A 27,252-nucleotide genomic window follows, 5' to 3' on the forward strand; every position below is an offset into this window, starting at 1 on the left:
GTTGTCCGATATGTTTAAACATAAGCCTCCACCACTAGATACACATCCTTAAAATTAATAACCATCATTTACTATAAGGCTTTAGCCCCTCACCAAGATTTAAAACCAGGTTTGCTGGATTCCCAAGCAGTCCTATTACCATCACTTTACTCGGCAAACGGAAGGCCACCAACACTAGTGGTTTTACCTATTCACAGCATTTAACAGGTTCTTGTCCTCAAGACTAACAGTGGGCAGAGAACACTGAACACAAGAAGCCTAGGTTTCCATTTTAAATAAACTTGCTACAGGTATCAAATACTGAAGGCAGCTGGGATGGGATGCTATCAATTTCCTTTTGGACGTCTGCCATATCCAATTAAAAATATCCAGGAAGTAACAGAAAACCTAAAATGTGTCCCAACTATACAAAGTAACTTCAAAATGTTCTCATTACTATGAAGCACTATAGCACTAATGATTAAGACCTGATGACGCAGCCAGACTTTCTGGGTTTGAATCTTTGTCTAACACTCTGCACCTGCAACATTGTAAAATGAACAAAATAAATTATTCCAAGTTTTTTATGAGTACATTATGTAAAGTGCTTTGAATACCACATATTAAACATATCAGTGTTTATCCTTGGTTGAAATAAAAAAGGTATTCAAATGATCACTAACACATTTTCTGAGCCCTGTTGCAAGAGGGGTCAAAACTCAGCACTAGTATATAACTCAAAGGATGGGGAGGAGGCTTTAAACAATGTATTTTTAAGTAATAGGCTTCAAAGCTGAGTTCTGATTCTCAAAACACAGCTATTTATAGTGCAATTATGAGTAATAAACTTTCCCTGTGCTTAATCGTAATGCAAGAGATATTTCACTTATTCTTTAAACCCTTATTTTCATAGGAATTTAGAAAGACTATTTTCAAAACTAGTGTAAGTATTTAATAAATATCTGGCAGTTTCCTAATCAATGGACTATACCGCACGATAAACCACCTCACACCTTCCAGGAAGAGAAACACTAAATTTGAATAAAGATAACACCCACTGAATTGGGACACAATTAAAAATTGCTTTAAATAGTTCTTTGGGGAAGGGGACAAACTTCTACTCAATTAAGACAAACATTTGTACAGTGCAGGTCTTTTAATTTTCTTTACACCTCTCATGCCATGAATTCATAGGGAATGGGTTCCAACAGTTCAGGCTCCTTTCCATTGGTTCTCACGAAGTGGGCTTCTCTGGGTGGAGCAGGCTATTAAAAAAAGGCAAGAGAATAATTATGTAAAATACTGTACTCTCCTTCAAAATGCTCTCAGCACTAATAATATACTTGATACTGAGAAACCATGTCAAGTACTCACCTGGCGCTTCAGCTGAACCCAAGTACCTTTCTCTTTGGCTTCCTTCTTTTTCTGATCATTTTCCCTCACTCGTTTCAGGAAGCTATCTCGGCTTTTAGAGTGCTTAATATGCTCAACACGCACATTAATTCTCTTGGCAAGAATCTTGCCCCTGGACAGAGAAGAAACTCTTCTAAATGCTTCATCAAAAACATAGCCAAAATTCAGAAAATTGTTTCAGCAGTTTCATTTATTAATCTCATTGGATGAGGCCTTGAGGCAAACATCCCCACTGTTAAGCTCTCTTCTGATGAGGTGATAAGACTCTGAAACACCAAATAATTTAACCAAAACCAGACTGCTAATAAAATGTACACCCTATTAAACCCTTTATACTCTGAAAACTAGAACTGCTTAGGAACAAATCCCGTAAGACTTTCCCGTTAAGTTTATTGTTTCCTCTGACAGGTTACAAGACAAACACCCAGTCTGCTTGAGTTTTAAAAGGATGTTTCCTTTGCCCCACTTGAATGACCAATAAAGACATAAGTCCAATTGGCAAAGTGAAAAGGGGGTATGAAGGAATACTAAGCAGCCACGGAGAACCATGACATTACTTACTTAACTTGTTTGTTTACAATAATGCCAACAGCATGCTGGGTAACATTGTAGACTCTTCCAGTTTTGCCATGGTAACATTTGTGGGGCATTCCTTTTTGAACAGTACCGGTTCCCTGTTAAGAAAGGAGATAAATGTTTCATTTTTTTTTAATTGAAGTATCTCGGTTACAATGTGTCAATTTCTGGTACACAGCATAACATCCCAGTCATACATATATTTGTTTTCATATTTTTCATTAAAGGTTATTACAAGATACTGAATATAGTTCCCTGTACTATATAGAATTAATGTTTTTTCAATCTATTTTTATACACAGTGGTTAACATTTACAAATCTCAAACTCCCAACTTTAGAAAGGAGATATTATGACAACAATTTCCCCTTCCTTTTAAACCCAAAGTAACTAAGATACTCTAAGATTTTTTTCGTTAAATGGCAACTCAAGAGCTTTCAGAGCCGGTGAAATATTTTTTTCACGTTGCTTTAAAGCATCAAAAGAGACAATCATCATTAAGCTCTAGACTGCCAGGACACATTTAAATATAAACTCTCATGATTTACCCCTCTCATTTTCCCACTAGCTGTTAAAAAGAAGTAATGAGAAAATTCTTAGACTCAAGAATTGCACTCTGGTTTCTGAAAATAAAATTAAAACAGGCGTTTCTACACTCTCATTACCTCTTCTTCAGGAAATAGATTTTTCTTCATTTAGGAAGACAAAATACAGCCAAAGATACAAAATACACTTGTATTTGAATTAGATTAAACCCAACTTTTCTAACTTCTAATGTTATTCTGTAGGATATGTCCCCAATTTCATATTTTACCTTGATGTCTACAATATCACCTTTCTTATAGATTCGCATGTATGTAGCCAAAGGAACAACTCCTGAAAAACAAAAAGATCCCAATATAGTCAATATCAACATTAAAAAGTCACAATTAAAAAAATTTGTAATCCTTCCAGCTTTCAAAACACACTATCTTTTTGCCAGTTATGTGTTTTAAAGTGACTACTATATAAAATTCATGCTTTTTATTTACAAGCCAGGTGGATGCTGGTTAATTAATGCCATTTAAAAACACCTTATATGAACCACAGCACGAAGTTAATAAAACACAAATGTATGCCATGCTTGCTCCCAAGAGGGGTGAATCTACTCACCATGTTTCCTAAAAGGCCTAGAGAACATGTAGCGGGTGCCCCTCCTCTTTCCCTTTGTGTTGGTCATTCTGGCGAATTACTGAAACCAAAAAGTATAGAACAGTCAAAATATTACTGCAAAATTGATACTTGCCCTTTAACCAAAAAATGTGTAATTACAAATGCATGCATTTCAGTAGGAACATCAGAATTAGTGAACTATCTTAAAAAGCTGGCTCACCAATCAGTAGTTCTTTATAAAGGAGAAAAAAAAAAAAAAAACCTTGTCATTTTACCAAGTAAGATCTTTACCACTACTGCCTAAGCTCTACAACTTTAAAACGCCTAAGAAGCTGAACTGGATGTTAGAACCCAAACCAGTACTTTCCCTATTAGAATATAGAATCACAACAGGACTGCTACCACAACACATCTGAAGAACCAGCCTACACTGCCAAGAACACTGGAATTTTGCTTAATTTTAACATAATGGATTAAACCCCCCTTCCTCATCAACCTAGTTTTCTGTGACCAATTTCTTATACAGCATCTATTAACTGTCAAATATCCCCAACTTACTTCATACATGATTACTCAGTGGTTTACTAGGAAGCATACATAAGGCCAAAGGGAGGGAAAAAAAGGCTTTATAATCACTGAACTGATTTTGACACAGGTTTGGCACTTACTTGCCGAGAGACCTACATTTAAATTCTGATTCTCGTATGTAAAATGGAATTAATACTTATACAATTAACTGAGATTATGCTGCTACAAAGTACTGAGCAATTCCTAGCACATGGAAGGTGCTAACTAGTAAGCAGGACTTAACTTTATCTAAGAATTCACCTATAGGCTTTTAGAGTTGAACGTCTCACTTTTCCCCAAAATGTCAAAACAATGGTTTTGATTATTTCCAATCATCCAAGGGTAGAACTACCACAGCTGGCAACTACTCCTATCACAAGGCAAAAATGTACCAAAACGCCTTTTAGGTTGCTGACAGTGTTCTAACATAAATCAGTCTCCCATTCACAACAAATGCACACTTCACTTTAAAAGGCAATTAAGCATCTATCAAGTACCGTTTTAATTCCTAACTGCATCAAGTTCATACAAACTTACATTAAGTTCATAAAAAGGAGACGTGTTCTGCAGGTCCAAGTCACTTTACGGAGTCACAAATTGACAGAACCAGTAATGGAAGTCATTTTTGACTCCTGAGTCCATGCTCCTTCCAATGGACCCACTTTCCGAGTCAGAAATCCATCATGATCCAATATACATACAATCGAAGGCGTTTCTACAAACAATACTCAACAACCCAAGCAATGGTGTTTCAGATTTTATACTACTACCTCAAATGGGACCCACTGGGGTGCAACCCACAATTTGCTCAATTCTGGTAGCTCGCTGCTACAAACTAGACAAAAAGACGCAAAACCAAGATCTAATTGGTTATTCAAGAGCTTTCCCCTTAAACTTCTAAACCAGGCGCAGATATTCAGGAATTCTTTCGCTCAACACTTGGTGTCCTGGCGTTAACAAAACAATCAATACCCGTGACAAACAAAGTTCTTTCCCTTAGCCCAACTGCGATCCCGGGCCAAAATTAAAACCACCAGAACTCATTTTCGTGCATCAGTGACAAGTGGTCTGAGGTTCCTCATCCAGGTCGACTCATTGGGCACCAGTGCGATTCTCCGACCACGACCCCAGACTTTCACACGCACACACCTAGCGGGAAATTAAAACGGGCGCCTCGATTTTAACCTGTTTCTTTTACCCCAAAGTCCCTACCCGAAAGCATTACAGTTCTGGTTCTAGAATACAGGTTAAAACTGCACAATGAAGGAGTTCGAAAGACGTGAGACCACGCAGCCCCAGAGCCTGTCCGCAAAGGCCTAGGGTAACGGGGCTGAAGCCGTGGCCGCACAGGAAAAACTCCCTTTCCCGACTGACCCGAGTGGCCTCAGCCCCGTGCGTCGGTCTCCTCTTCCCTGAGCCTGTCCCCACGTGGGGCCGCAGTCGAGTCCTCGGCCCCCGGGCGCAGGCCCAGGTCCGGCCCCGCATCCGCCGCGCCCCGTCTGGACGGACACAGCTCCACCACCCAGGCCAGCGGGCCCCAGCAGGCTAGACAGTCTCCCTAGGGCTCTAATGTCCCACTTCAGCGGCCACAGGGTTGGTACTCACGCGTGGGGGACGAGGGGCTCCGGGAGCCACGCGAAAGGCCTACCTGGAAGATGGCGGTTCCGGCCGAAAGGAAGGAGGCGGGGCTGTGGCGCGCGCCTTACAAGGGCCCGAGGGCTGCCCGCGGCACTGCCTGAAGAAACGCTGGCCGACAGCCACTCTTTTCTGGGGAAGTGCGTCGTCCCTGAGAACGAGGGGGATCTCGTTCCTGTGAGGATATTTTCCTTTCTTGCGAAAACGAGGCAGTAGACCGACACAAGCTGACACTTGGACCTTGCCAGACAGACCGGAAAGGGGCCTTCAAGAGCGACCCAAGGAACCGACGTCCCGAGCGTGCCGACGTCCGCCCTGCGTCAGACGCCGCGCCGGAAGTGGGTGTGTGCCTGCGTCCCCGGGCTCCGGGGCGCGGCGTCTCACTCGCCGTCTGAGCTTTTCGTCGTCTCCTGACGGCCGTCTGTAGAGGTGGTTACGTGGGGACAAAAGTAAAACTATGGTGAAGAAAGCGTGTTATCCAGCTTGTATGTCTTTCAAAAGTTTTTTTCCCCCCAGTGCTTCAAAACATACTACTCAGCTGCTGGTAGGTGCGCGTTACAGCTGCTCTGGAAAGCAATTTGGAGAAATCGAGTGAAACCGAAAATATCGAAATACCGAATTCCAGCGTTCCCTCTTAACTTTGTATCTTACAGGAACTCTGATATGTAGGCAAAGGTCTACAACAGCAGATGCGTAGAAATAAAAAATTGTAAATGTCCTACAATAAGAGCATGAACACATGAAAGGATGGAATATATGCCAGGAAGTCAAGACTGAGCCCAGAAATGTGATGAAGCAAAAAGAGGGAGATGTATAATACACACAGTTGGACAATTTATATACATAGAAGTTTAAACATGCAAAACAATACTATATATTGCTTAGGAATATATGCATAAGTAGTGAAGTAGTCAAGAATTAGCAAGAGAATGAAAATCAAACTTATAATAGTCCTATCTGGTAGGGAGGGGACTATAAAGAAAGGGATATAAAGGAGGTTTTAACTGTGTTGGCTATTTTTAAACTGCGTATTGAATACATGGGAGGCTGTTATTTGTTACTATACTCTTTAGTATTTTATTAATAGAGATTTTTAGGGTAGTTTTAAATTTACTTAAAAAAAGTTTTTTAATGGTACAGAGAATTCCCATATGCTTGACACACAGTTTCTCTTGTTAGTGTGGTACACTTGTTACAATTAGTGAACCAATGTCGTACATTATTGTTAATGAAAATTCATAGTTATTCAGATTTCCTTGTATTTTATCTAGAATCCTTTTTCTGTTCCAGGATCCCATCCAGGATGCCACAATTCAGGTAGTTATCATGTCTCCTTATGCTGTGGTGGTTTCTCAGGCTTTCCTTATTTTTAGTGCCCTTGACAGTTTTGAGGAGTCCTGGTCAGGTATTTTGTAGGTTGCCCCAATATTGGAATTTGTCTGATATCTTTCTCATGATTGTATGGATTATTTTTATAGTGTATTTTCTAACAATTAACTAAGCAACAAAAATCTTAACCTATTTGAATTTAAGGAATGTTATCCCAGTGATTTCAAAAATTGTGGGTTTTTTTTTTTTTTTTTTGGACTCACTCCCCTATTGCACCTGGGACTTGTAATTTCTAAAACTTGCATAGGTTCAAAAATTTTGAATTTATACATTCGGTGACTATAGTCTTTAGCCCTTAAACTCACTTGCTCAGGAACTTGAGAAGGAATAAGGATTGCCTTCATCAATTCTTTTAATGCCTCCTTTTGGCAACTACATTGTTTATCCAGCTTAATTTTTAGTAGTTCTCCATTATGACTGCTCCCTTTCAACTCCCTCAAGTCATTCTGTCTTTCATATTGTTCTTGCTAATGTCCAACCTTGGATAAATGCAGCCCTGACAGCATTTCCACAGTTGAGCATCATGGAAGAAAATCCTGCCAACTGGCCAGCTCGTGTCACTGTAGTCATTCCTGGGCTATATTTTTCACACACAAACCTGTTTTCTTCAACACAGTGGTTTTTTTTTAACACAGAATGTTTTTAAATTTAAAATATGTTATGTAAAAGTCAAGATTTCTGGCTTCTCTTGAAAAATCAGGAGATTTGTCAATGTAAAGCTGACAATCTTGGTGGCAGAATCCAGTAGCTACCTGCTTTAAATGGGGCGTGTGTTCTTGAGTTTTGTGTCCACTCAGCCTGCCTCAGATGTGGACCTGCCTTGCCCCTAAAGGCAACTGAGTTTGCGGCCCCCATGGTCAATTCACGATCAACCGTTCTCAAGCAGGTACTTAGCAGTACTTAGCATTGCCTCGGCAGTTCCAGAGGTAGTTGTTTACCTGCTCTGTGAAGACTATTTTATATTTTGTCTTAGGTTATCAAATCTACTATCCCTTCTCTCCACCTTTTTTAATCTCATCAATTCTCCTCTTCTTTTTTTCCTACTCTTCTTTTTTAATTGAAGTATAGTCAGTTTACATGTTGCATAAGTTTCTGGTGTGCAGCATAGTGTTTCAATCATCCATATGCATACATATATTCCTTTCCATATTCTTTTTCATTGTAGTTTACTACAAAATATTGAATGTAGTTCACTGCTATATGGTAGAAACTTGTTTATCTATATTATGTGTAGTAGTTAGTATCTGCAAATCTTGAACTCCTGATTTATCCCTTCCCACCCTCTTTCCCCCTTGGTAACCATAAGTTTGTTTTCTATGTGAGTCTGTCTCTGTTTTGTAAATAAGTTCATTTGTGTCTTTTTTTTTTTTTTTTGATTCCACATATAAGTGATGTCATAATGTATTTTTTGAGGGGGGTAGGTAATTAGGTTTATTTATTTTATTATTTATTTATTTTCCACCTTTCTTTCTGCTAATGCCAGCCTCATTGTTATCTGTGTACAAATGTGCTCTGGTCGTTCCACCCAAAACCCACAGCCTTCTTCTTTCCAGCCCTACTTGACCTCATCTTCCCTTCCATTTACTGCTCCATATTTTCTTCCATCAAACTTAAAAAAAAAAAAATCCAAACAATCCTATGAACTTACTATTTTTGTACATTAGAAGCTATCAGATTTCAGCAGTGTTGTGTGGCTTAACCTAATAATGAGCAAGCACTGCCTTCTCTTCCTCATCTCCCGTCCTGTTTTCATTTCATCTGACCTCTGCCCCAGTCGTGCCACTAAAACTTGTCTTGTCCAGGGCATCCACTGCTTCTGTGTTGCCAAAACCAAAAGACATCCCCTGTTCTTGTCTGTCATCTCTCAGATGCTTTGAACCCTGTCGTCCACTCTTCCTCCTTGAAGCCCTACCCTTTCTGACCACTCCACGGCCTGTGTTGCTGTTTTCCCCTCTCCCTGTCCTCTAAATAACAGGCTTTCTCAGGACTTGGAACTGCTCCCCCACTCTTCTGTTGGTACACTCTTTCTAGGTAATTCCACATACACCATCATTTTACATTTCATCTCTGCTACTTATACTACCAGAATTATTTCTTTAATTCAGGCCTCTCCTCAGAACCTCTGTTTAACCTGCCATCTGTTCTGGGATACCCTTTAGCATCTCAAAGTTAACATGTCCAAAATAAGACTTTTGATCCAGTATTTCCAGTATGTCAATAAATGGTGTAAGCTAGAAACTTTAGTTCCATCTTTAAGTTTTCCCTTAACCTTTTCATGTCTAATCTATCAGCACATTTTGTCCCAGTTCCACTTGCAAAATATTTCTCCAGATGGCCAGCTTCTTCCATCTCTGGCCACCACCACTGGAGTCTCTCACCTGAAGGAATGGCTTCATTAAGGTCACTTTTTATCTCTCTTGCCTCAGTTCTGTTCATTTTCTACATCATAGCCAGAGTGATGATGTTTTAAAAACGTAAACCTAGTTATATCACTCCCTTGCTTAAAGCCCTCCAAAGATTTTCTATTGCTGTTAGGATAAGACCCTTATGAGGGTCTGAATAAACCTGTTTTTGCTTTTCTTTTCAGTTTCCCTTGGCTCCTCCCTCAGTTCCTTGTGGCTCCCACTGCCCTCTTTAGTTCCATGACCTGGGCAAGCCCTTTCCAGCTTTGGGGGCTTCCCCCTAACCCCAGCCGTTCCCTTTGCCTTTTAAGTGGCATATTCGTTATCTTCTTGCTTCCTAAATATATACATTGCTTTATTTATCTAAATAGCTAGAAATGTAATAAGATCTCTTCGTTATAGAGCAAATCCAAATCTCTGTGACCAAAGTGTTTACAGTTACTTCTATTTTAGTTAACTTTAGAAAATGTCCTTATTTGTCATAGCAAAATTTTAAGTCAATTTTTCTGTTTCTTAGCATAGTCTATTACTTATCTCACTCATCAGTTGATTCGGGCTAATTGTAACCAAAACTAAAGAGAAATTACTGGTATCCTAAGAAAAATATAATTAGAGAATGTTAAAATAATAGTATACCAAAATGAATTCCAAAATGAAATGTGTTCTTGCTGTGGCCTTCTATTTTAGACTTTGTACACATGTATTTGTGTATGTGTGTGTGTATACACAGGTTTTAAAAATATATATACACTAAAATGCACAGATCCTAAGTGTACATTTGGGTGATTTTGACTTATATACCCTTAGAACCAGTATCCCCAATCAAGATATAGAACATTGCCATCCCCATTGGTAATTCCTGATGCTTCTTCCCAGCTAATCCCCTCCCCTACTAGCACCATCCAATTTTCTGGTTTCTATAACCATAGATTCATTTTGCCTATTCTTAAATTTCATGTCGATAGTACTATACAGTGTGTACTCTTTTTTTTGTCTGGCTCTTTTTGTTCAGCTTAATGTTTTTGAGATTCAATCATGTTATTGCTTGTACCAGTAGTTCAATTTATTTTTTATTGTGAAGTAGTATTCCACCATATGAATATACCGCAATTTATTTATACATTCTCTTCTTGATGGAAATTTGGGGTTTGTTAATAAAGCTACCATAAATATTTTTGTGAATATGTTTTCATTTCTTTGGAATAAATAACTAGGATTAGTGTTGCTTGACCATTAGGTATGTAACTTCATAGAAAATTGCCAAATGGTTTTCTGAAGTGAACCCCTATTTTATTTAGCATTTTCCTCTGAAGAGAGTAAGGCATTTATTTTTCCTGCAGTCTTTTTAAATAGGTTTGTGTCATTAGTTCCATCATACAGATCTGAAAACCAAAGTGGTTTCCTAAGTGTCTGATGGTCAATTTATCTCCAGTTTGAGATCATTAATGCAAAAAGAATAAGAAAGGCATTGAAACTTAAAAAGAAATGTGAAGTAAGTTAAATGTAGGAAATAGGAAAAGTCAAAATTCATTCAATATTTATAAGCATCTAGATTAAATCAGGTACTGCACTGAGTGATGAGACTATAAAAATGAATAAAACATGATCCTTGCCCTCAAGGACTCCACAGAGAGTTTGGTGGAGGAGAAAGGGGATACAGAGTTCTGAGTGCGGTAGTAACGGGCACTGCGTATGAGCAGTGTGGGGGTTCCACAGTTGATGCCACCACCCCTAGATTAGAGGAAGGGCATGGGTGCCCCGATGAAGAGGAAAGCTTCACAGTGGAGGCTGAGCTTGTTGAAGGAGCAACACTGACCAGAGAACAGGGAGTAAGGGTATTTCAGGCATAAAGTATTTTTGCTTATGTAAAGGTGTACAAATGGATAACAGCTTTAAACACTCAGAGAAATGAAAGCCATCCAATAGCTCTGGAAAATAAGGTCAACAAATGCACAGGAATGTGACTTACTAAAATGAAGCAAATTTATGATTTTGTACCGGGCTTGAGTAAAATCCTCAGCAAAACCCATAGCTAAATTAAGCTAAATTCACATCTCTTTCCATTTTTGTATTTTTCCCTGTGGAAGGATATCAACAAAATATTTTGCTTTATTGTGGTTTTCAGAAGACATAGGCGGTTTAACTCACGCAGGACAAAGTTTCTAAGTTAGTAGAAAACGTGGATCTACCCTCTTTACATGTGAGACTAATTGGGAATTCTATTCAATATCACTCAACTCTGCTGGATTTGCCCTTTGTCTTGGTGGATTGGCAGGGGCACAATTTCAAGGAAGAGCTGCTGAGGAGTTCCTAGTGTAGAAAGTGTGTCATGAAAATTCTTGTCTCCAGGAAGATGTCCCTGTAATGACAGCTAAAGTAATGAGGCAGAAATACTATGAATAATTGAAATACATTTGGTGAAAAATAATTATGCAAAATCATCTTTTTTCCATTAAAATTTTCTTTTGAGACTTTGAGAAACAGAAAAAAATGAACAAGATAAAAATCTTTTTTTTTTAAATCAAGTAAGACAAAGATTGCACCCTTCCAGAATTTGATTCTTTACATGAAAACAGGCAAAAACAGGCTTGTGACCATGTAATTACACATTCAGTTTGAACCTTAACCCCCATAATGATCACATCAGTCTTTCTAGGTAGCACCAACACTTGGAGCTATCCTCATTGCCTGCTGACAGACTTACTTTTTGTGTTTGTGAAGAAGGAAGGAAGGAATTCACCCTCTGATCCCACACACTTGCTTTATAATAATTTTGATGAGGCCTGATAGACACATTTCACATCTGTTTTTAGCTCTAATTGATTGATTATGGCTACCTGGATCTGAGTTAAGAAATTTCTTTTTTTTTTTTTAAATGACCAGTGCTCAAGCAGAAAACAGAATATCAAATTTTGATTTCACTTAAAATTTCAGGAATTTGAAGGAGGGAAATATCTCAGTGGTAGAGCACATTCTTAGCATGCATGAGGTCCTGGGTTCAATCCCCAGTACCTTCATTAAAAAAAAAAAAAAAAAGTAAAACAAAATATTTCAAGAATCTAAGTTGAAAATCAATTAATCTTCAGTCTTTCAAGGTCCTTGCTTCATTCATATGGAAAATTGGAATTCACTGGTTCAAAGACAAAAGACTTGTCTTAAAAAGACTCAAAAGATTTCTTGGATAATAAGTGGGTCTTACAAAATATATTTTGATGAGTTAAGTATAAATGAATTAGACACAATGGATTAAGTTGTCCTTAAAAATTTTTTTACTTATTATTTATTAATTTAAAAAACTTTACTTTTGGACCCCTTCACCCATTTCTCTCACCTTTCACCCCCTGCCTCTGGCAACCACCAATCTGTTCTCTGTATCTAAGACCTTGTCTTTTTTTTTTTTTTTTCTTTCAGGTTCTACATATGAGAGAGATGATACAGTATTTGTCTTTCTCTGACTTATTTCACTTAACATAATGCCCTCAATTTCCATCCAGGTTGTCACAAATGGTAAGATCTCTTTCTTTTTTATGGCTGAGTAATATCCCAGCATATATATATGTATATGTCACATACATGTATATCACAATTTCTTTAGCTATTCATCCATCAGTGGACACAGGATGTTTCTGTATCTTGGCTGTTGTAAGCAGTGCTGGAGTGAATATGGAGGTGTGTATATCTTTTCAAGCTAGTGCTTTTGTCTTCCTTGGATAAATACCTGGAAGTGGACTAGCTGGATCATATGATAGTTCTATTTTTAATTTTTTGAGTAACCTCCATACTGTTTTCCACAGTGACTGCAGCTGTTTACATTCTCACTAACGATGCATAAGCGTTCTCTCTTCTGCACACCCTCACCAACATGTCGTTTGTTGCCTTTTTGATAATAGCTGTTCTAACAGGTATGAGGCCATGTCCTCAGACTGTGGTTTTGATTTGCATTTTCCTGATGATTAGTGATGTTGAGCATTGTTTCACATACCTGTTGGCCATCTGTATGTCTTCTTGGGAAAAAATGTCTATTCAGTTCCTCTGCCCAGTTTTTAATAAGATTTTTGGTTTTGTTTTTTTTTTTAGCCATTGAGTTGTATCAGTTATCTATGAATTTTGGATATTAGTGTCTTATGAGATATATGATTTGCAAATATGTTTTCTCATTCAGTAGGTTGCCTTTTAATTTTGTTGACGGTTTCATTTTTGCTGTACAGAAGCTTTTTACTTTGGTGTAACCCCACTTGCTTATTTTTGCTTTGGTTGTTTTTACTTTTGGTGTCAAATTTTAAAAAATCATTGCCAAGACCTATGTCAAGGAGCTCACCACCTATGTTTTCTTCTAGGAGTTTGATGGTTTCAGTTCTTACATTTGTCTTTAATCCATTTTGAGCTAATTTTTGTGTATGGTGTAAGGCAGTGGTTCAGTTTTATTCTTTTGCATGTGGCTATCCAGTTTTCCCCACACCATTTATTGAAGAGACTGTCCTTTTCCCATTGTATATTCTTGGCTCCTTTATCATAAATTAACTGACCATATAGGAATGGATTTACGTATGGTTCTGTATTCTGGTCCTCTGATCTGTGTGTCTGTTATGCCAATGCCATACTCTTTTTTTTTTTTCAAGTGATAGAATGCATACACATTCTTCTCTATGGCACATTCATTCACCAGGGTAGGTCTTATGTTAGGCCACAAAACAAGTCTTAATAAATTTAAGAGGATTGAAATCATATCAAGCATCTTTTTTAACCACAGTGATGTGAGACTAGAAGCCAATTACACAAAGAAAACTCAAAAATTCACAGATATGTGGTGATTAAACAACATGCTACTGAACAACCAATAGGTCAAAAAGATATCAAGAGAGAAATAAAAAAAAATACATTGAGACAAATGAAAATGGGAATATACCAAATTTCACGGGATGCAGCACAAGCTGTTACCTACCTCAAGAAACAAAGAGAAGTCTCAAATAAGCAGTGTAACTTTACACTTCAGGGAACTAGAGAAAGAAGAAACGAAGGGTGAAATTAGTCAAAGGGAGGAAAAAACAAAGAGCAGAAATAAATAGAGACAAAAAAGACAATAGAAAAGATTAATGATAGTAAGAGCTGGCTCTTTGAAAAGATAAACAGAATTGACAGGCCTTTAAGTAAACTCACCAAGAGGAAAAGTAAGAGAACTTAAATAAATAAAATGTTATTTATGTTAACATGTAGTGGGATTTTTATTATTTTATATAAGTTAATGAATATTTCTAAACATTACTCATTTTAATTTCTAATATGGTAAATATTGACAGATAAAACCCACAGAAACAGAAGTTCTTACTGGTCCTCAATGGTCTTTTAAGAGGTAAAGGTGTCCCGAGGTCAGAATGTTTCAGAGCACTGTCCTGGTCCTCTGCCTCTGTTGCTACTGTATGTAGGACAGGCAGGGATATCAGTGCAAGTTTCCTGAAGTAATCTCCATTTGTAGAAAACTTTGACTACATATTTTCCTATTTGGGTGAGCCCCATAGTGATCTTGCTTCTGCAAAGTTATTCAGGAACTTGGACACATGGGATTATTTCCATTTTGCTTTGTGAATTCTGGACAAGTCATTGCACAACTTTGCTAGATTGCCTTGAACTGACGTTCTTAGGTTTTTAACTTATTCTGTAATTAGGCTAATTTTGCTTCACTGTTACTCTGTCATGTCCTTAGATTTCTAGTGAAACTGCTTATTAGTGTAACAGGTCAAATTTTGTGGGAAAATCAAATAGATATGGATCTAGCCCTTGGTTTATGCTTCTTAAAATTTCTTTTGGGGACACTTTAAAAAGAAACCCACTGAAGTTTTCTCAAAAAAAGGCTTTCTGGTTGTCGAATGAAATAGGTGTGCAATTCGGCTTCTGTCCTATGAATAGGTTGAGCATTTTCTGCCGACTGGCACAGCATTCTGTCTCTGCCTCTCTGCTGCCATTCAGGTACTTGGCTGTACTCTTACGGAATAAAGAAGAATTTGTGGTTGAAATATTTTGACTTCAGTACTTGCTGACAGAAGACTAAACCCTTTTTAGCCATTAGAAAAATTACTCTGGCTACAGTCTCATATATGCCAGGAATTTTCGAAATAGACTTTTTTGGAAAACTGACAGTAACTCTAAGCATTATAATGAACCACAATGACATCAAAATACTTCTGCAAAATAATTGATATAAAATGGTTTTTAAAAGTTTTAGCACAGGGGTTGGTAGCTGAAGCATAAAATGTTGTGTGAACAACTTTGGTCAGACGTTAGTTTAATGCTGCTAATTTTCACAAATCTTTCAAATTTTGTAAATGCAATTCCATTGCGAACTATTTTCTTCAAACTAGTTTTCAAGAATCCACGATGCTTAAAACTTGGTTTCTGTAGTATTCAAAAACTGATTTATGTGCATGAAATTGGTGAGGTTCAATTTAAATAATTTGCTAGAATTCTATTTGATTTTAGTTGATCTAGGAGAAGATACTTGAAGAGAAGACTAGATAGGGAACTTCTTGGAATAGTGGTCTGATTTCTTTGGCACAATGGATTTCAGAAAATTGTAATGAAATCTTCATAAAGAGAAGGACTTTATCACTGTGGGTGTAGTACTTTATATCCAGCACTTAGCGTATAGTGAACGTCCAAAAAATATTTGGAAACAGAGATGGAAAAGATGGAAATGGAAGGGAGCAACAGAATGGCCCAGTCGGATCAGTGCTAATGCGGATAATTTTAATAATATTAATGGAATTTTAAGAAAGTGGTCATTCACAGTTGCAGAGTATTATAGTAACAGTATGAATTGGGATTTAGGGTCTCCTTAAAATTGACAGGAAATCCAACTTAGTCTGCTACCCAGCTGACCGGTTTCCTCAGCAGTGCTCAGGGTGTTCATTCGTTCATGAGCATACGTTCACGGAGCACCTACAAGGCGACAGGCACTGACCTAATGCTGGAGATACAGGGGGAATGAAACAGAACAAAGATCCCTGTGCTCTTGAAGTTTGCATTCTAGTGGTGAAAGACAGATAAGAAAAAATACATTATTTACATTACTATGTTACAACATATGCATTATGACAGATGGAGACAAGTGCTGTGGAGGAGAAAATCACACAAAAGGGGAAGTGATGAGACATCACTGTTTTAAAGAGAGAAGACCTCATTGAGAAAAAGCAAAAATCTGAAGAAAGTGAGGAAGTCAGTCATGCAGATGTCCTTTCAAGGACAGATAAGAGCTTTTCAAGCAAAGAAAGCAGCAAATGCAAAGATCCTGTAGACAGAGTGTCTGAGATGTGTAAGCAACGCTGGGGTTGGGGCGCTGGCCGTCGGCTGGACCAGAGAGGAGGAGGAGATAGAGTGGAATGCACTGAGAGGTGATGGGGGTGCTTGGTTTGAACTCTGAGTGAGGCATGTGGGGAGGCATGAAAGAACTTTGAAGGGGAGTGACATAATCTGATTTATTTTTGTAAAAGATCACTCTGAACTTAGTGTTAAGATTAAACAGAAGATAACTGAGGGGAGAAATATAAGATTCAAAAATAATAGGTAGAGACTTCAATACCTCATCTCAATAATGGATGGAACAACCAGACAGAAATTTGGCAAGAATATAGGACACTTAAACAATACTATCAACCAAAGAGAGCTAACCAACATCCAGAGAGCATTCAAACAACATTAGCAGAATAGACATCTTCTCAAGTGCACGTGGGACATTCTCCAGGGTCGACCTTATACAAGGCCATAAAACAAGCCTCAAAAAATTCAAGATAATTGAAACCATACAAAGTATGTTCTCAAACCACAATGGAAACATAAGGAAAAGTTTGGAAATCACAAATGTGTGAAAATTAAATGACACACTATAAGTTACATTGGATTAAAGAAGAAATCATAATAGAAATTAGAAAATACTTTGAGATGAATGAAAATGAAATATGCCAAAGTTTATGGGGTGCAATGAAAGCAGTATTCACAGGAAAATTTAAGGTATAAATTCTTTATTTAAAAAATCAAGATATAATTGACATATAATAATATATTGCTTTCAGGTGTACAACATAATGATTTGACGTTTGTATATATTGCAGAATGATCACCACAATCAGTCTAGTTAATGTACTTTGGAATAAATCTAGCAAAAGCACAAGAATTCTACCCTTAAAATTATAAAATATTGTTGAATAATATTAATGAAGACTTAAATATATGGGAAAACATTCTATGTTTGTAGACTAAGAAAGACAATATTGTTAAAAAGGCAAAAAGAAAAGTTGGTCTGCATATACAGTACAAACCCTATTAAAATCTCTGCTGGCTTTTTTTTTTTTTTTTTGGTAGAAATTGTAAGCTAAAATTCTCATGGAAATGTAAAGGGCCCAAAATAGACACAACAATCTTGAAAAAGAATAAAGTTTGACAACCTACTCTTCCCCATTTCAAAACTTAATGCAAAGCTACAGTAATCAAGACAGTGCGGTACTGGCAAAAGGATAAAATATAGATCAATGGAATAGAACTAAGAAGCCCACAAAAAAAACCCTTACATTTACGGTCAATAGATTTTTGGCAAAAGTGCCAAGAAAGCCCATTGGGGAAGAAGAGGGCTTCAAAAATGGTGCTGGGACAGTGGAAAATCCACATATGCAGGGAAAAAAAAAGAATTTCGATATCAATCTCGCACCATACATAAAAGTTAACTCAAAATGGATCATAGACCTAAATGTAAGAGCTAAAACTGTAAGTTTTAGAACAAAACAAGGTCTTTGTGACCTTGGTTTTTGGCAATGATTTCATAGGAATAACACTCAAAGCACAGAGGTAAGAGAAAAATCTAATGAATTGGACTCTTCAAAATTAAAACTTTTGCATTCAAAGAACACTTTCCAGAAAGTGAAAAAACCCGCAGAATGGAAGGAATATTTGCAAATCAAATATTCAGTAAGGGACTTATATCTAGAGTATGAAACTCTAACAACTCAGTAATAAAAAGACCCAATTTATTTCAAATGGGCTAAGGGTTTGAATGGACATTTCTAGAAAGAAGATATACAGATGGCCAATAAGTACACGAAAAGATGCTCAGTATTACTAGTAACTAAGGAAGTGCAAATCAAAACCGCAGTTGGTTACTACTGTACACCTACTATAGTGGCTATAATAAAAAAGATATTAGCAAATGTTGGCAAAGATGTGGGGAAAATGTGGAGAAAATGCATTATTGATGAGAATGTAAAATAGTGAAGCCACTTCGGAAAATACTTTGGCAGTTCTCAGAAGGTCAAATTTAGAATCACCAAGCGGCCTAACAGTCCCACCCCTGGGTATCTACCAAGGAGAAACAAAAACACATATTGACACAGAGATTTCTCACATTGGGTGTTCAGAGCGCCACTAGTCACAAAGTTGAAACAATTCAAATGTCCATCCACTGGATAAACAAAATGTAGCCTATCCATAGAAAAGAATACTATTTGACAATAAAAGGGAATGAAGCACTGATACATTGACAATTGAATGAACCTCAGAAACATTGTACTCAATAAAAGAAGCAAGACAGAAAAGAACACACATTGTATGATTCTCTTTATATGAAATATTCAGAATAGGCGAACCTACGGAGACAGGAACCTACAGAGTTAGTGGTGGCCTGAAGCTGAGGTGAGGGGGGAAAGGGAGCTGACAGCTACGGGGCACGGGGTTTATTTTGGGATGATGGAAATGGTCTAGCGTTAGACTGTAGTAATGACTGCACAACTCTGAATATAGTAAAAAAAACCACTGAAATGGGTTAATTTTAAGATATGTAGATTATATCTCAATAAAGCTGCTTAGAACAAACACTGGCTCTCATCCAGGGAGGCCTCTGCCCCGAGCAGCTGTGGAGATGTAATACTGAGGTAACCATGGAGACGGAATGCCAGCAGGATAATGGATTTCAGCCTTGTCTTTTTTCCCCTCCGGTATTTTAATTAATTTTTATGAAAAGCTTAGAAGAAGAAGTATTATAGAATTTTCAGCAGCACCTATCTTATTCACATTTCAAAGGGGAAAAATATTTCCTATTCTAGAATCTTGAGTGGGTGGTTCTTTATTTTAGTGATCGAAGAACAGTGTCTACTCCCCATCTGAAGAGTTTAAGGATCTCACCACTGAGCACCGCGTGGTGTGGTGGGAAGGACCTTGGCTGAGGGGTCTGGAGACTGTCTTTGGAGTTTGCCATCCTGTGGGATGACCACAGGCCAATTCTCTTTTCTCTCTTGTTCTCCAGACTTTCTAGGTGGAACTTCAGGAGTCTGTCTCGCTAAGGTTCCTTCTGCCGCTACAATTTTGTGTGAAGAGTGGCACCATTTCTGTGCATGCTAGCTGAGGGAGCAGCTTGTTGTACACCGGAAAGTAATGGACCCGGTGCCATTTTACGGGGGAGCTGAGTCCTGTGTGTGTCCTTCCTCTACATGCCCTTCCTTCACGGAGGCATTCGCCCTCCGGTGGTGGTTCTGGAAAGATGCTCCAACCCCACAAGGTTTGGGGGCCTTCCTCTGTGAAACTCAGCTCCCTTGATTTTAAAATTCTAATATATTTTTGATGTTTTATTTTGAGATAATTATAGATTCCTCTGAAGCTGCAAAAATAGTATAATGAGATCCCGCGTGCCCTTCATCCAGCCTCCCGCTATGGAGACAACCGTGTGAGCGCTGAAGTCCCTGTTCGATCAGCCTAGTGGTCAGCGAGTGGTTTTGCAGAATTTTCCTTAAGTGCCCGGGGCCAAAAACAAAAACATCCCACTAAAGCTTCTTTTCAGCCTTTTCAGACTGCCCACGTTGGTGCTCCCTCGGTGGTTGGCCAGGCCCGCACTTCCTGCCTGTGTGGGGCCTGCGGGCAGCCCCTAAGGAGAGCTTCGTGCCTTCCCCGGACTCTTCTGAGCCCGCGTGCAGACCAGGCATGCATGAGGCCTTCTACACGTGGAAGCTTTTCAGAGCCTGTATTCCCTGAACAATGCCCTTCTCACGCCTCTTTCTTACTAGGGTTTTTGGTTTTCCTGTTGCTTGGCCTAATTGTTATCCTCTGCTGCAGGTGGTGGCAGCTGATATGTTTGCCTTGAAATGTTTTTGGCAAATGTTACCCAGGAAGCTGCCTCACCCAGGGGAAAGCTCTGGGCAAGCCCTTAAATGAATCCCTCAGGGCACTGCCATACAGGCCAAAACACAGAAGCACGATTCTTAGAGAGTAAGGCCAGCGTTGGTCTCTCTGGGACCAGTAACCTGCACCAGGAACGTGGGCTTCTGTCCTCAAGTCTGTAGCTGTGTTGCACAGCCGGGGGTTGTAGTAACAAGGTATGTTAAAATCTCATGGAGATCTCTTACCAAGATTCAGCTTTCTTTTCTTTGTTAAGCTTATCCCCTGTTATAAGTTTTGTTTGTTTGTTTATTCTTTTTTTTTTTAATTGGGGTACAGTCGATTTACAATGTTGCATTACTTTCTGGTGTCCAACATAGTGATTAATTTATACATATATGTATATTCTTTTTCAATATAGGCCATTACAAGCTGTCGAATATAGTTCCCTGTGCTGTACAGTAGGGCCTTGTTGTTTATTTATTTTATATACAGCAGTGTGTATCTGCCATTCCTGAACTCCCAATTTATCCCTTCCCATCCCCTTTCCCTCCAGTAACCACAAGTTTGTTTTCTATGTCTGTGACTCTGTCTCTGTTTTGTAAATAAGTTCATTTGTGTCCTTTTTTTTTTTTTTTTTTAAGATTCCACATATAAGTGATACCTTATGGAATTTTTCTTTCTCTTTCTGGCTTTCTTCATTTAGTGTGATGATCTCCAGGTCCATCTATGTTGCTACCAATGACATTATTTCATTCTTTTTTCATGGCTGAGTAGTATTCATATATATACACATACACCATATCTTCTTTAACTGTCCATCTGTGAACAGACACTTAGGTTGCTTCCATATCTTGACTATTGTAAATAGTGCTGCTATGAACATTGGGATGTATGTATCTTTTTGAATTAGAGTTTCCCCCAGATACGTTCCCAGGAGTGGGATGACTGGATCATATGGTAAGCCTGTTTTCAATTTTTTGAGGAATCTCCACACTGTCTTCCATAATGGCTACACCAAAAATTTTTTTAATTAAATTCTAGAGTTCAGAAAAAGTTCATTGTGACAATTTTTGCCAGGTTATTCATTGCTGTTGTGGAAGCATGAAGTGTAGGGGTTCTCTGTTCTCCTGTTTTCATTGATTTCTGTCCAAAGGAGACAATCGGTGGGATGAATGTGATATTACTGGTTCCAGGAAAAGAGTACCATCCAGTTCAGACCCTTTCAGATGTAGCTGGGGTTTTCAGAGTTGGAAAGCGTTGACCTGACCCTTTTGTGGGGTCACCTTTGAGGTACAGACCGAGCTTCTGCTGCAAGTGCTTGGACTCTTTGGTGGTGCAGATTGACAAAGGGCTTTTCATCTGCCCAGAGTGCTTTCAGTTTTCCTGGAATAAGTAAATCTGGGAAAACCTGGCACTGGGACATTCAGTGAACCTCTTCAGAGTTAGCCTCCAAAGTCCAGCGCTGGACGTGGGCCCTGAGATGGAGAACTTTCATGTGACCGAAGGCTCAGAAAAGAACCCATCTTTTCCTTTTACGTGGACTCTCCTGAAGACCCCACTGGACTCCCTGTAAACAACTTCCCCTTCGCCTGCCGCAGGCATTTGGCGAGAGGGACTCAGGACGGCCCTCCACTTGTCCCCAGGGCCTCAGTATCTCTCAGACGCAGAGGGTCCAGATCAGCGTGGCCCTTGGAGCCCGGTGGAGCTCACGCCCTTCTGAGCAGGGGCTGCAGGTTGCTGCAGTTCTGTGTGAACTCGGGTCTGTCCAGTCCCTGCCAACACCTCGCTCATTTTCCCTGAGATCTGTGGTGTCAAGGCGGGTGTGCCCAGCGGAGTCCGACAGAGGGTACTGAGACATTCCTTCCTCTCTGCTGCCCATGTCCAGGGCTCCACTTCACCTCTGGCTGCCCTTTTGGAAGATGGAAGTGGCATGGGTGTCTGCGCAGAGTCTGCGTGTTGTCAAGGATCATTCTCTGTGTCTTTAGAGCTTGGATTCTGGGTTGTGAGCCTCAAAGGAGGACATGAAGTTGCTGTTATCTGAGCCCAGGACACATGAACCTGAAATTTCAGAAGGCTGGCATCTTCTGGGTTTTGACCTGAAAGCCCTTTCATTTTGTGATGCTTCCAATGGTTTCCATCTCTACACATTCAAAAATGTGTTTGCCTCAGGGCCTTTGCATTAACCTTCTGCCCTAGGATCCCAGGAGAGGATGAGACTGTGGGACCCCTGAGATCTGTCTCGAGGGAGCTACAAATACTGCAGTTTGGCCACAGGCACCCCAAGAAGATATGTGACCTCTGTCCAAAATAAGAAACAAATGGGAGAAAATTGTTGGCTCATAGATGCTTCTGTTACTTCAAGAGGTTTATAAGGTTGAGAAAACTAAGTGGCTTTTCCCCCCCTTTCTGATAAGGAAGCCTGAGGATAAAAATTGCTAAAATAAGTCATTAATTCTAGGTGGTAGGTTTTACTTAGGATGGAGATGGAACAAACCCAGGAGGTACCACTAAAAGTGTGATTGCATTTCCTCTTGTATGTTTCCGAGAGGATGTGTCCTTGAATTGCTGTTTTGGGAGGAAACCAGGAGCCTGTCTGAACAGTATCCTGGATGAATCTGTGGAAAAGTTCAGTGAAAACGCCCCCAGTTTCAAAGTGAGATGTGCGGGTGAATTGTGAACAAAGAAACACCATCACTGGGAAGCTTGAACTGCCAAGCAAGAAAGAGGACCAATATGCAGGCGAAGTATCCGACCAGAAAGGTTCTGAAAGGGAAAGTCCTTGCAGAGAGAACAAGGGAGTCACACGTCTGAGGGATTCGCTCCCCAGATAGAGAAACTGATGGGTATTTAATCAAATAAACCACAAAGCTAACAAGGTGCCCGAGTTACTCTGTCAATGGTGGCAATAGGCAACTCCCTCATGACTGCAGTCATAAAGACAAACATATTCTCAGATGCCAGCAGAGCAAAATCAGCCATAAAGTTGTTTTTGTTTGGAAATCCAGGTTTATGGGATTTTCAGTATTTTAGTATCTTGGAAGGAGATCTGAACCAGCGAGGGTGAGCCTATGATTTGGGGTTTAGTGCTCACCCTGCTGGAAACAGCATCGTGTCAGCGCTGGCTGCCTGTATCTCTCCTGGGTCAGGTTCCTGCCATTGAGGTGTGGGTTTGACTGTAGAGCTGGCTTGTAGCTGTCCTTGCTTTTAAATTCCGTATCTTTAATCAGTTGTTTTGTGTTATTCGGCTAACTTATTTATTTAGGAGTAACTAGAGTTGTTGTTTTTACAGAAAGTCCTTTTAATGGTTATTAAAATGCTGTCATCTATGCACCAGAAATGAACACAACACTGTAAGTGGAGTATACATCGACTTTTAAAAATGCCATCATATAATGTGGAGGCTTAAAAGTACACTCTTCGGGGGAGGATTGTTTAGGATTATAATTTCCTTTTAAGTTCAGAAGTAGTTTACCGTCTGTGTCAGGGCAGTTGGGACTGGGGACTAAGAAACTAGTTCACTCTACCAGGTTGGGCTGAAGTGACTGTGGCCACAAGGATCCCCATGTTGGTTACTGACCCCAGCCTGCAAGGAAGTGACTGACTCCAGGATGTGGAAGGGGAGGATTTCATGAGCCATATAGCAAGCACCAGGCAAGTTCTCCAAGGAGAATTTGGAAGCATCATTTCTGTATGTGAATCAGCCCTTAAGAGCAGGTTTATGAAACTTAATTCCAAAAGGATTAAATATTTAAATGTATAAAGGTAAGACCTTGAAGCATTTAGAAATAGTAGACTTTTTAAAAAAATCTCTGTGTAAGAAAGAAGTACTTAAACAAGACACAGAAAGCTCTAATTGGAAAAACTGATACAACTGACTAGGTTAAAATTAAGACCTTCTGTTCATCAACAGACCAACAAAAAAGTGCAAAAACAGTCTACACACTGGGAGAATGCATTTGCAACACATATAACTGACAAACAAAGTAGTGTTCAGATTCTGCCTATAAAACAAATAGAAGACAAGCAACCAGTGGAAAAACTGCATGAAAACCCAGGAGGTAGAAATGCAAATGGTGAGTAAACAGATGAAACACTGCTCAACTTCATTAGTAATTAAGGAAATGCAAATAAAGACGACAATGATATACCACATAAAATCCACTGAATTGGCTAACATTAAGAAGTCTTATAATCACAAGTCTCAAAGATTAGTAGAAACTCTAATGCGCCTTGGTGGGTACACACAAGTGTTTGGACACCGTTTGATAATGCCTGGCCAGCGGAATATTCACGTTCCCTGTAACTCAGCAATTCTTCTGGTCTGTACCCTGCAGCAGCTTCTGTGCATGTGCAGGAGACGCCCATAAGGACATTCATAGCAAGATTGAAACGGTATTTCTACCTTCTTTTCTGCAAGCATTGGAGAGATGCAAAATCTACCTCTCTGGCTGAAGTCACCTAGAATTTCAGTTACATGCATAACTCCTTAGGGAAGTACTTGAGAATGAACACAGAAGATTTTCACACAACTACTTAGTCCTTTTTCATTCTGGATAATTTTAACATATCATCAGACTGGCAAGTCACCTCAGAATATAAAATATAAACTGAAAGTAGATTTTTCTCTTCCTTGTCTAGACTGTTTGATTTTGTTCTCCTTCGCTGTTGTCTAGTTCCAAAAGGAGCAGCTTAGTGTGAAAGTTGTGGGAAGGATGCTAGTCAGAGGTTACTTTCATTAATTAGTAAGCCAGTGAAAATCCAGCAGAAGTAGTGTAGATAGTTCTAGAATATGCTAAAAACTATTTGAAAAATGAAGACTTCATATGCATAATTTCTCTAACATAGAACATTCAGAGTTGGAGACTGAATACATGAATGGGTGATATAATGAATGATTGATTCAGAAATTCATCATTAATGAATTGGAAATAATCAACTCTGTCACTTGGTCCTAAAACTATTCCTCTAAGGAACTATTAGCATCATATGGAAGACTTTTAAAAAAATGATACCCACCTCCCCTAGTAAATTGAATCAGAATCTCTAGGAGAGGAGATTAGACATTAGTATTTCCTAAAAGTTCCCAGGTGATTCTAAACTGTAACAGACTGAGAGCCACAGAGCTGTGGCCTTGTACTCAAAGTGGGGCCCAAGGACAGCACCATCTGGAAGGCTGCTACAGTTCGGAATCCTTAATGTCACCCAGACCTGCTGAGCTGGAGTCTGCGGTTTAACAAAGTCCCCAGGTGACATGCAACAGTGTGAAGGTTTGAGAAGCTCTGGGCAGTCAGAACTGCTTTCCATCCTGCATGCTATTTTGCTGTATCTTGGATCAGGAGGTTGGGAGCACGTCTTTCTCTAAGATTCTTGTTCCCACTTTAACGTGGAAACAGCTCCAATAACTACCTATTACTCTGAAACAAATTCCAGTCATCAGCTTGTTTCATCTATAAACACTTCAGTATGCGTCTCTGAAAGAAATGAGCCAAACACAAGTATGACACTCAAAAAAAATTAACAATCCTTTAGTATCATCAATATCCTGTTACCGATCACATTTCCCCAGTTGTCTTATCACTTTTAAATAGGCTGTTTGAATCAAGATTCAAGTAAGGATCACTGGAGATAGTTTTGGTATATCTTTTAGATTTCTTTTAATCTACTAATTTCTTCAAAATCCTTTCCTTTCCTTGCAATTCATCTGTGGAATGAACCAGTTCGTCCCATAGAGTGTGCCATAGTTTGGCTTTTGCTGATTGCAACTTCATGGTGTTATTTAACGTGTTCCTCTGTCCTACTTCTGGCAGATTGTTAGACTGATAGAGATTTGATAAACAAACTTATTCAGTGTTGACGAGAGCGTGCTGTATTACACCTCTTTACTGGGCAGGTTAGAGCGGTGCTTCATCAGGATGGCTTTATAGCTAGTGTGGTTACCCAGTTCTGGCTAGAACCAGGGTGAATGGTGGAGGTGGAGATGATGGTTGGGGGCAGGGAAGTGCAGAAGAAAACTCTAGGAATGCAATGGAAAGGAAGCTGCTCTCTGCCTCACCTTCTCTCTTGAGTGACGTGGTACGCTTCCTCTTCTCTGGGCTTCCTCGCCTTTATAGTCTCATCAGGCTGGAGACATTTTTGGCACCTGGGAAAATCAAAAGAACCAACTAATTTGTGGGGGCATGAAAAGGAAATATTCCTAACTGTCCACTCAGCCCTGAGGACGCAGTCCAAATCTTTCATCTGGGGCAGTGTTCCCAGTTTCCCCACTGCAGCCCCCGTCTACACGTAGAGTTAATCACTCTCCCCTTGGTGACAACAGTGTCTTCACATATGCCTCATGATGCTTTTTTTGTTACACGTCATCTCAAGTATCTTCCTACCTGCCTGTTTCCTCTGTAAGACAAAGGAATTCCTTGAGGTCAAGACCTAGTGTTCTTTGTTTTGCGGGGGGTGGTGTACAGCTCAGTGGTAGAGCACATGCTTGGCATGCACAGGGTCCTGGGTTCAATCCCCAGTGCCTCTGTTAAGGGCAAAAATAAAAAATAAGTAAAGAAAGAGAAGACCTAGCGTCCTTTATTTTTGTAACTCCAGGGCTGTGCACAGGGCCTGATGTATCAATCAAGGTCCTGGCAGGAAACAGATGGCAGCCTCAAACTGGGTACTTGAAGACAGTTTAACAAAGGGACGATTACAAAGAGGTAGGCAGGATTTTGTGAAAGCAGCAAGGAACCAGTCAGGGTGACCTGACCCAGACTTTGGGCAGAACCCCCTCCCATCTGGTCCTCATGGTTTACATGATGATCTTTGCTCTGTTGACAGCAGGGTCTGAAGCAAAGTTCTTTGTCAGGAATCCTGCCCAAGGCCCTTCTGTTCAGACACTCTTGTGCTGAATAAAGTGTATTTGACTCTAAAAAGAAAAAAAAAAAAGATATCCCAGGGTTAATAACATCCAGGCTTGGTGAAGGAGCAAAGAGAGGGCATGGTTACCAAAACTCAGAGAGAGGGCTGTAGGG

The 27,252-nt window shown here is 39.4% G+C and overlaps 1 protein-coding gene, 1 long non-coding RNA gene and 2 other non-coding genes across 6 annotated transcripts; 1 reads left to right on the forward strand and 3 right to left on the reverse strand.

The window, feature by feature from the left end:
- Window positions 1-1,116: 1,116 nt before the first annotated feature.
- On the reverse strand, window positions 1,117-5,414 carry RPL21 (ribosomal protein L21). Of its 3 annotated transcripts, none has more exons than XM_006192937.3 (6): window positions 5,335-5,413; window positions 3,120-3,198; window positions 2,782-2,843; window positions 1,954-2,066; window positions 1,354-1,504; window positions 1,117-1,244 (listed from the first exon to the last, which is right to left on the reverse strand). In XM_006192937.3, exons 2-6 carry the CDS (start codon window positions 3,184-3,186, stop codon window positions 1,155-1,157), a joined length of 483 nt encoding a protein of 160 aa, XP_006192999.1. In that variant the 5' UTR covers window positions 3,187-3,198; window positions 5,335-5,413; the 3' UTR covers window positions 1,117-1,154. The 3 variants fall into 3 exon arrangements, with proteins under 3 accessions (XP_006192999.1, XP_014421706.1, XP_032352297.1); XM_014566220.2 differs by having other exon boundaries at window positions 5,292-5,365; XM_032496406.1 differs by lacking the exon at window positions 1,117-1,244 and having other exon boundaries at window positions 1,327-1,504; window positions 5,335-5,414.
- On the reverse strand, window positions 1,783-1,909 carry LOC116668785. Its single transcript, XR_004326021.1, has one exon. It is a non-coding gene; the product is annotated as a small nucleolar RNA SNORA27 (small nucleolar RNA).
- Window positions 2,400-2,471, reverse strand: LOC116668780. Its single transcript, XR_004326017.1, has one exon. It is a non-coding gene; the product is annotated as a small nucleolar RNA SNORD102 (small nucleolar RNA).
- A 261-nt stretch (window positions 5,415-5,675) lies between the features above and the next one.
- Window positions 5,676-12,544, forward strand: LOC116668594. The gene is made up of 3 exons (XR_004325796.1): window positions 5,676-5,865; window positions 6,612-6,638; window positions 12,524-12,544. It is a non-coding gene; the product is annotated as an uncharacterized LOC116668594 (long non-coding RNA).
- The last annotated feature ends 14,708 nt before the right edge of the window (window positions 12,545-27,252 follow it).

This window comes from Camelus ferus, chromosome 14, assembly GCF_009834535.1.
Source record: "Camelus ferus isolate YT-003-E chromosome 14, BCGSAC_Cfer_1.0, whole genome shotgun sequence".
In the NCBI taxonomy this organism is placed as follows: domain Eukaryota; kingdom Metazoa; phylum Chordata; class Mammalia; order Artiodactyla; family Camelidae; genus Camelus; species Camelus ferus.

Coding starts and splice junctions, on each gene's coding strand:
- RPL21 (XM_006192937.3), bottom strand. CDS start 3,186: ATGACCAACACAAAGGGAAAGAGGAGGGGCACCCGCTACATGTTCTCT. Junction 1,505..1,953: donor ATTGTAAACAAACAAGTTAA/GTAAGTAATGTC, acceptor TTCTCTGTCCAG/GGGCAAGATTCTTGCCAAGA. Junction 1,245..1,353: donor GGGTTCAGCTGAAGCGCCAG/GTGAGTACTTGA, acceptor TTTTTTTAATAG/CCTGCTCCACCCAGAGAAGC.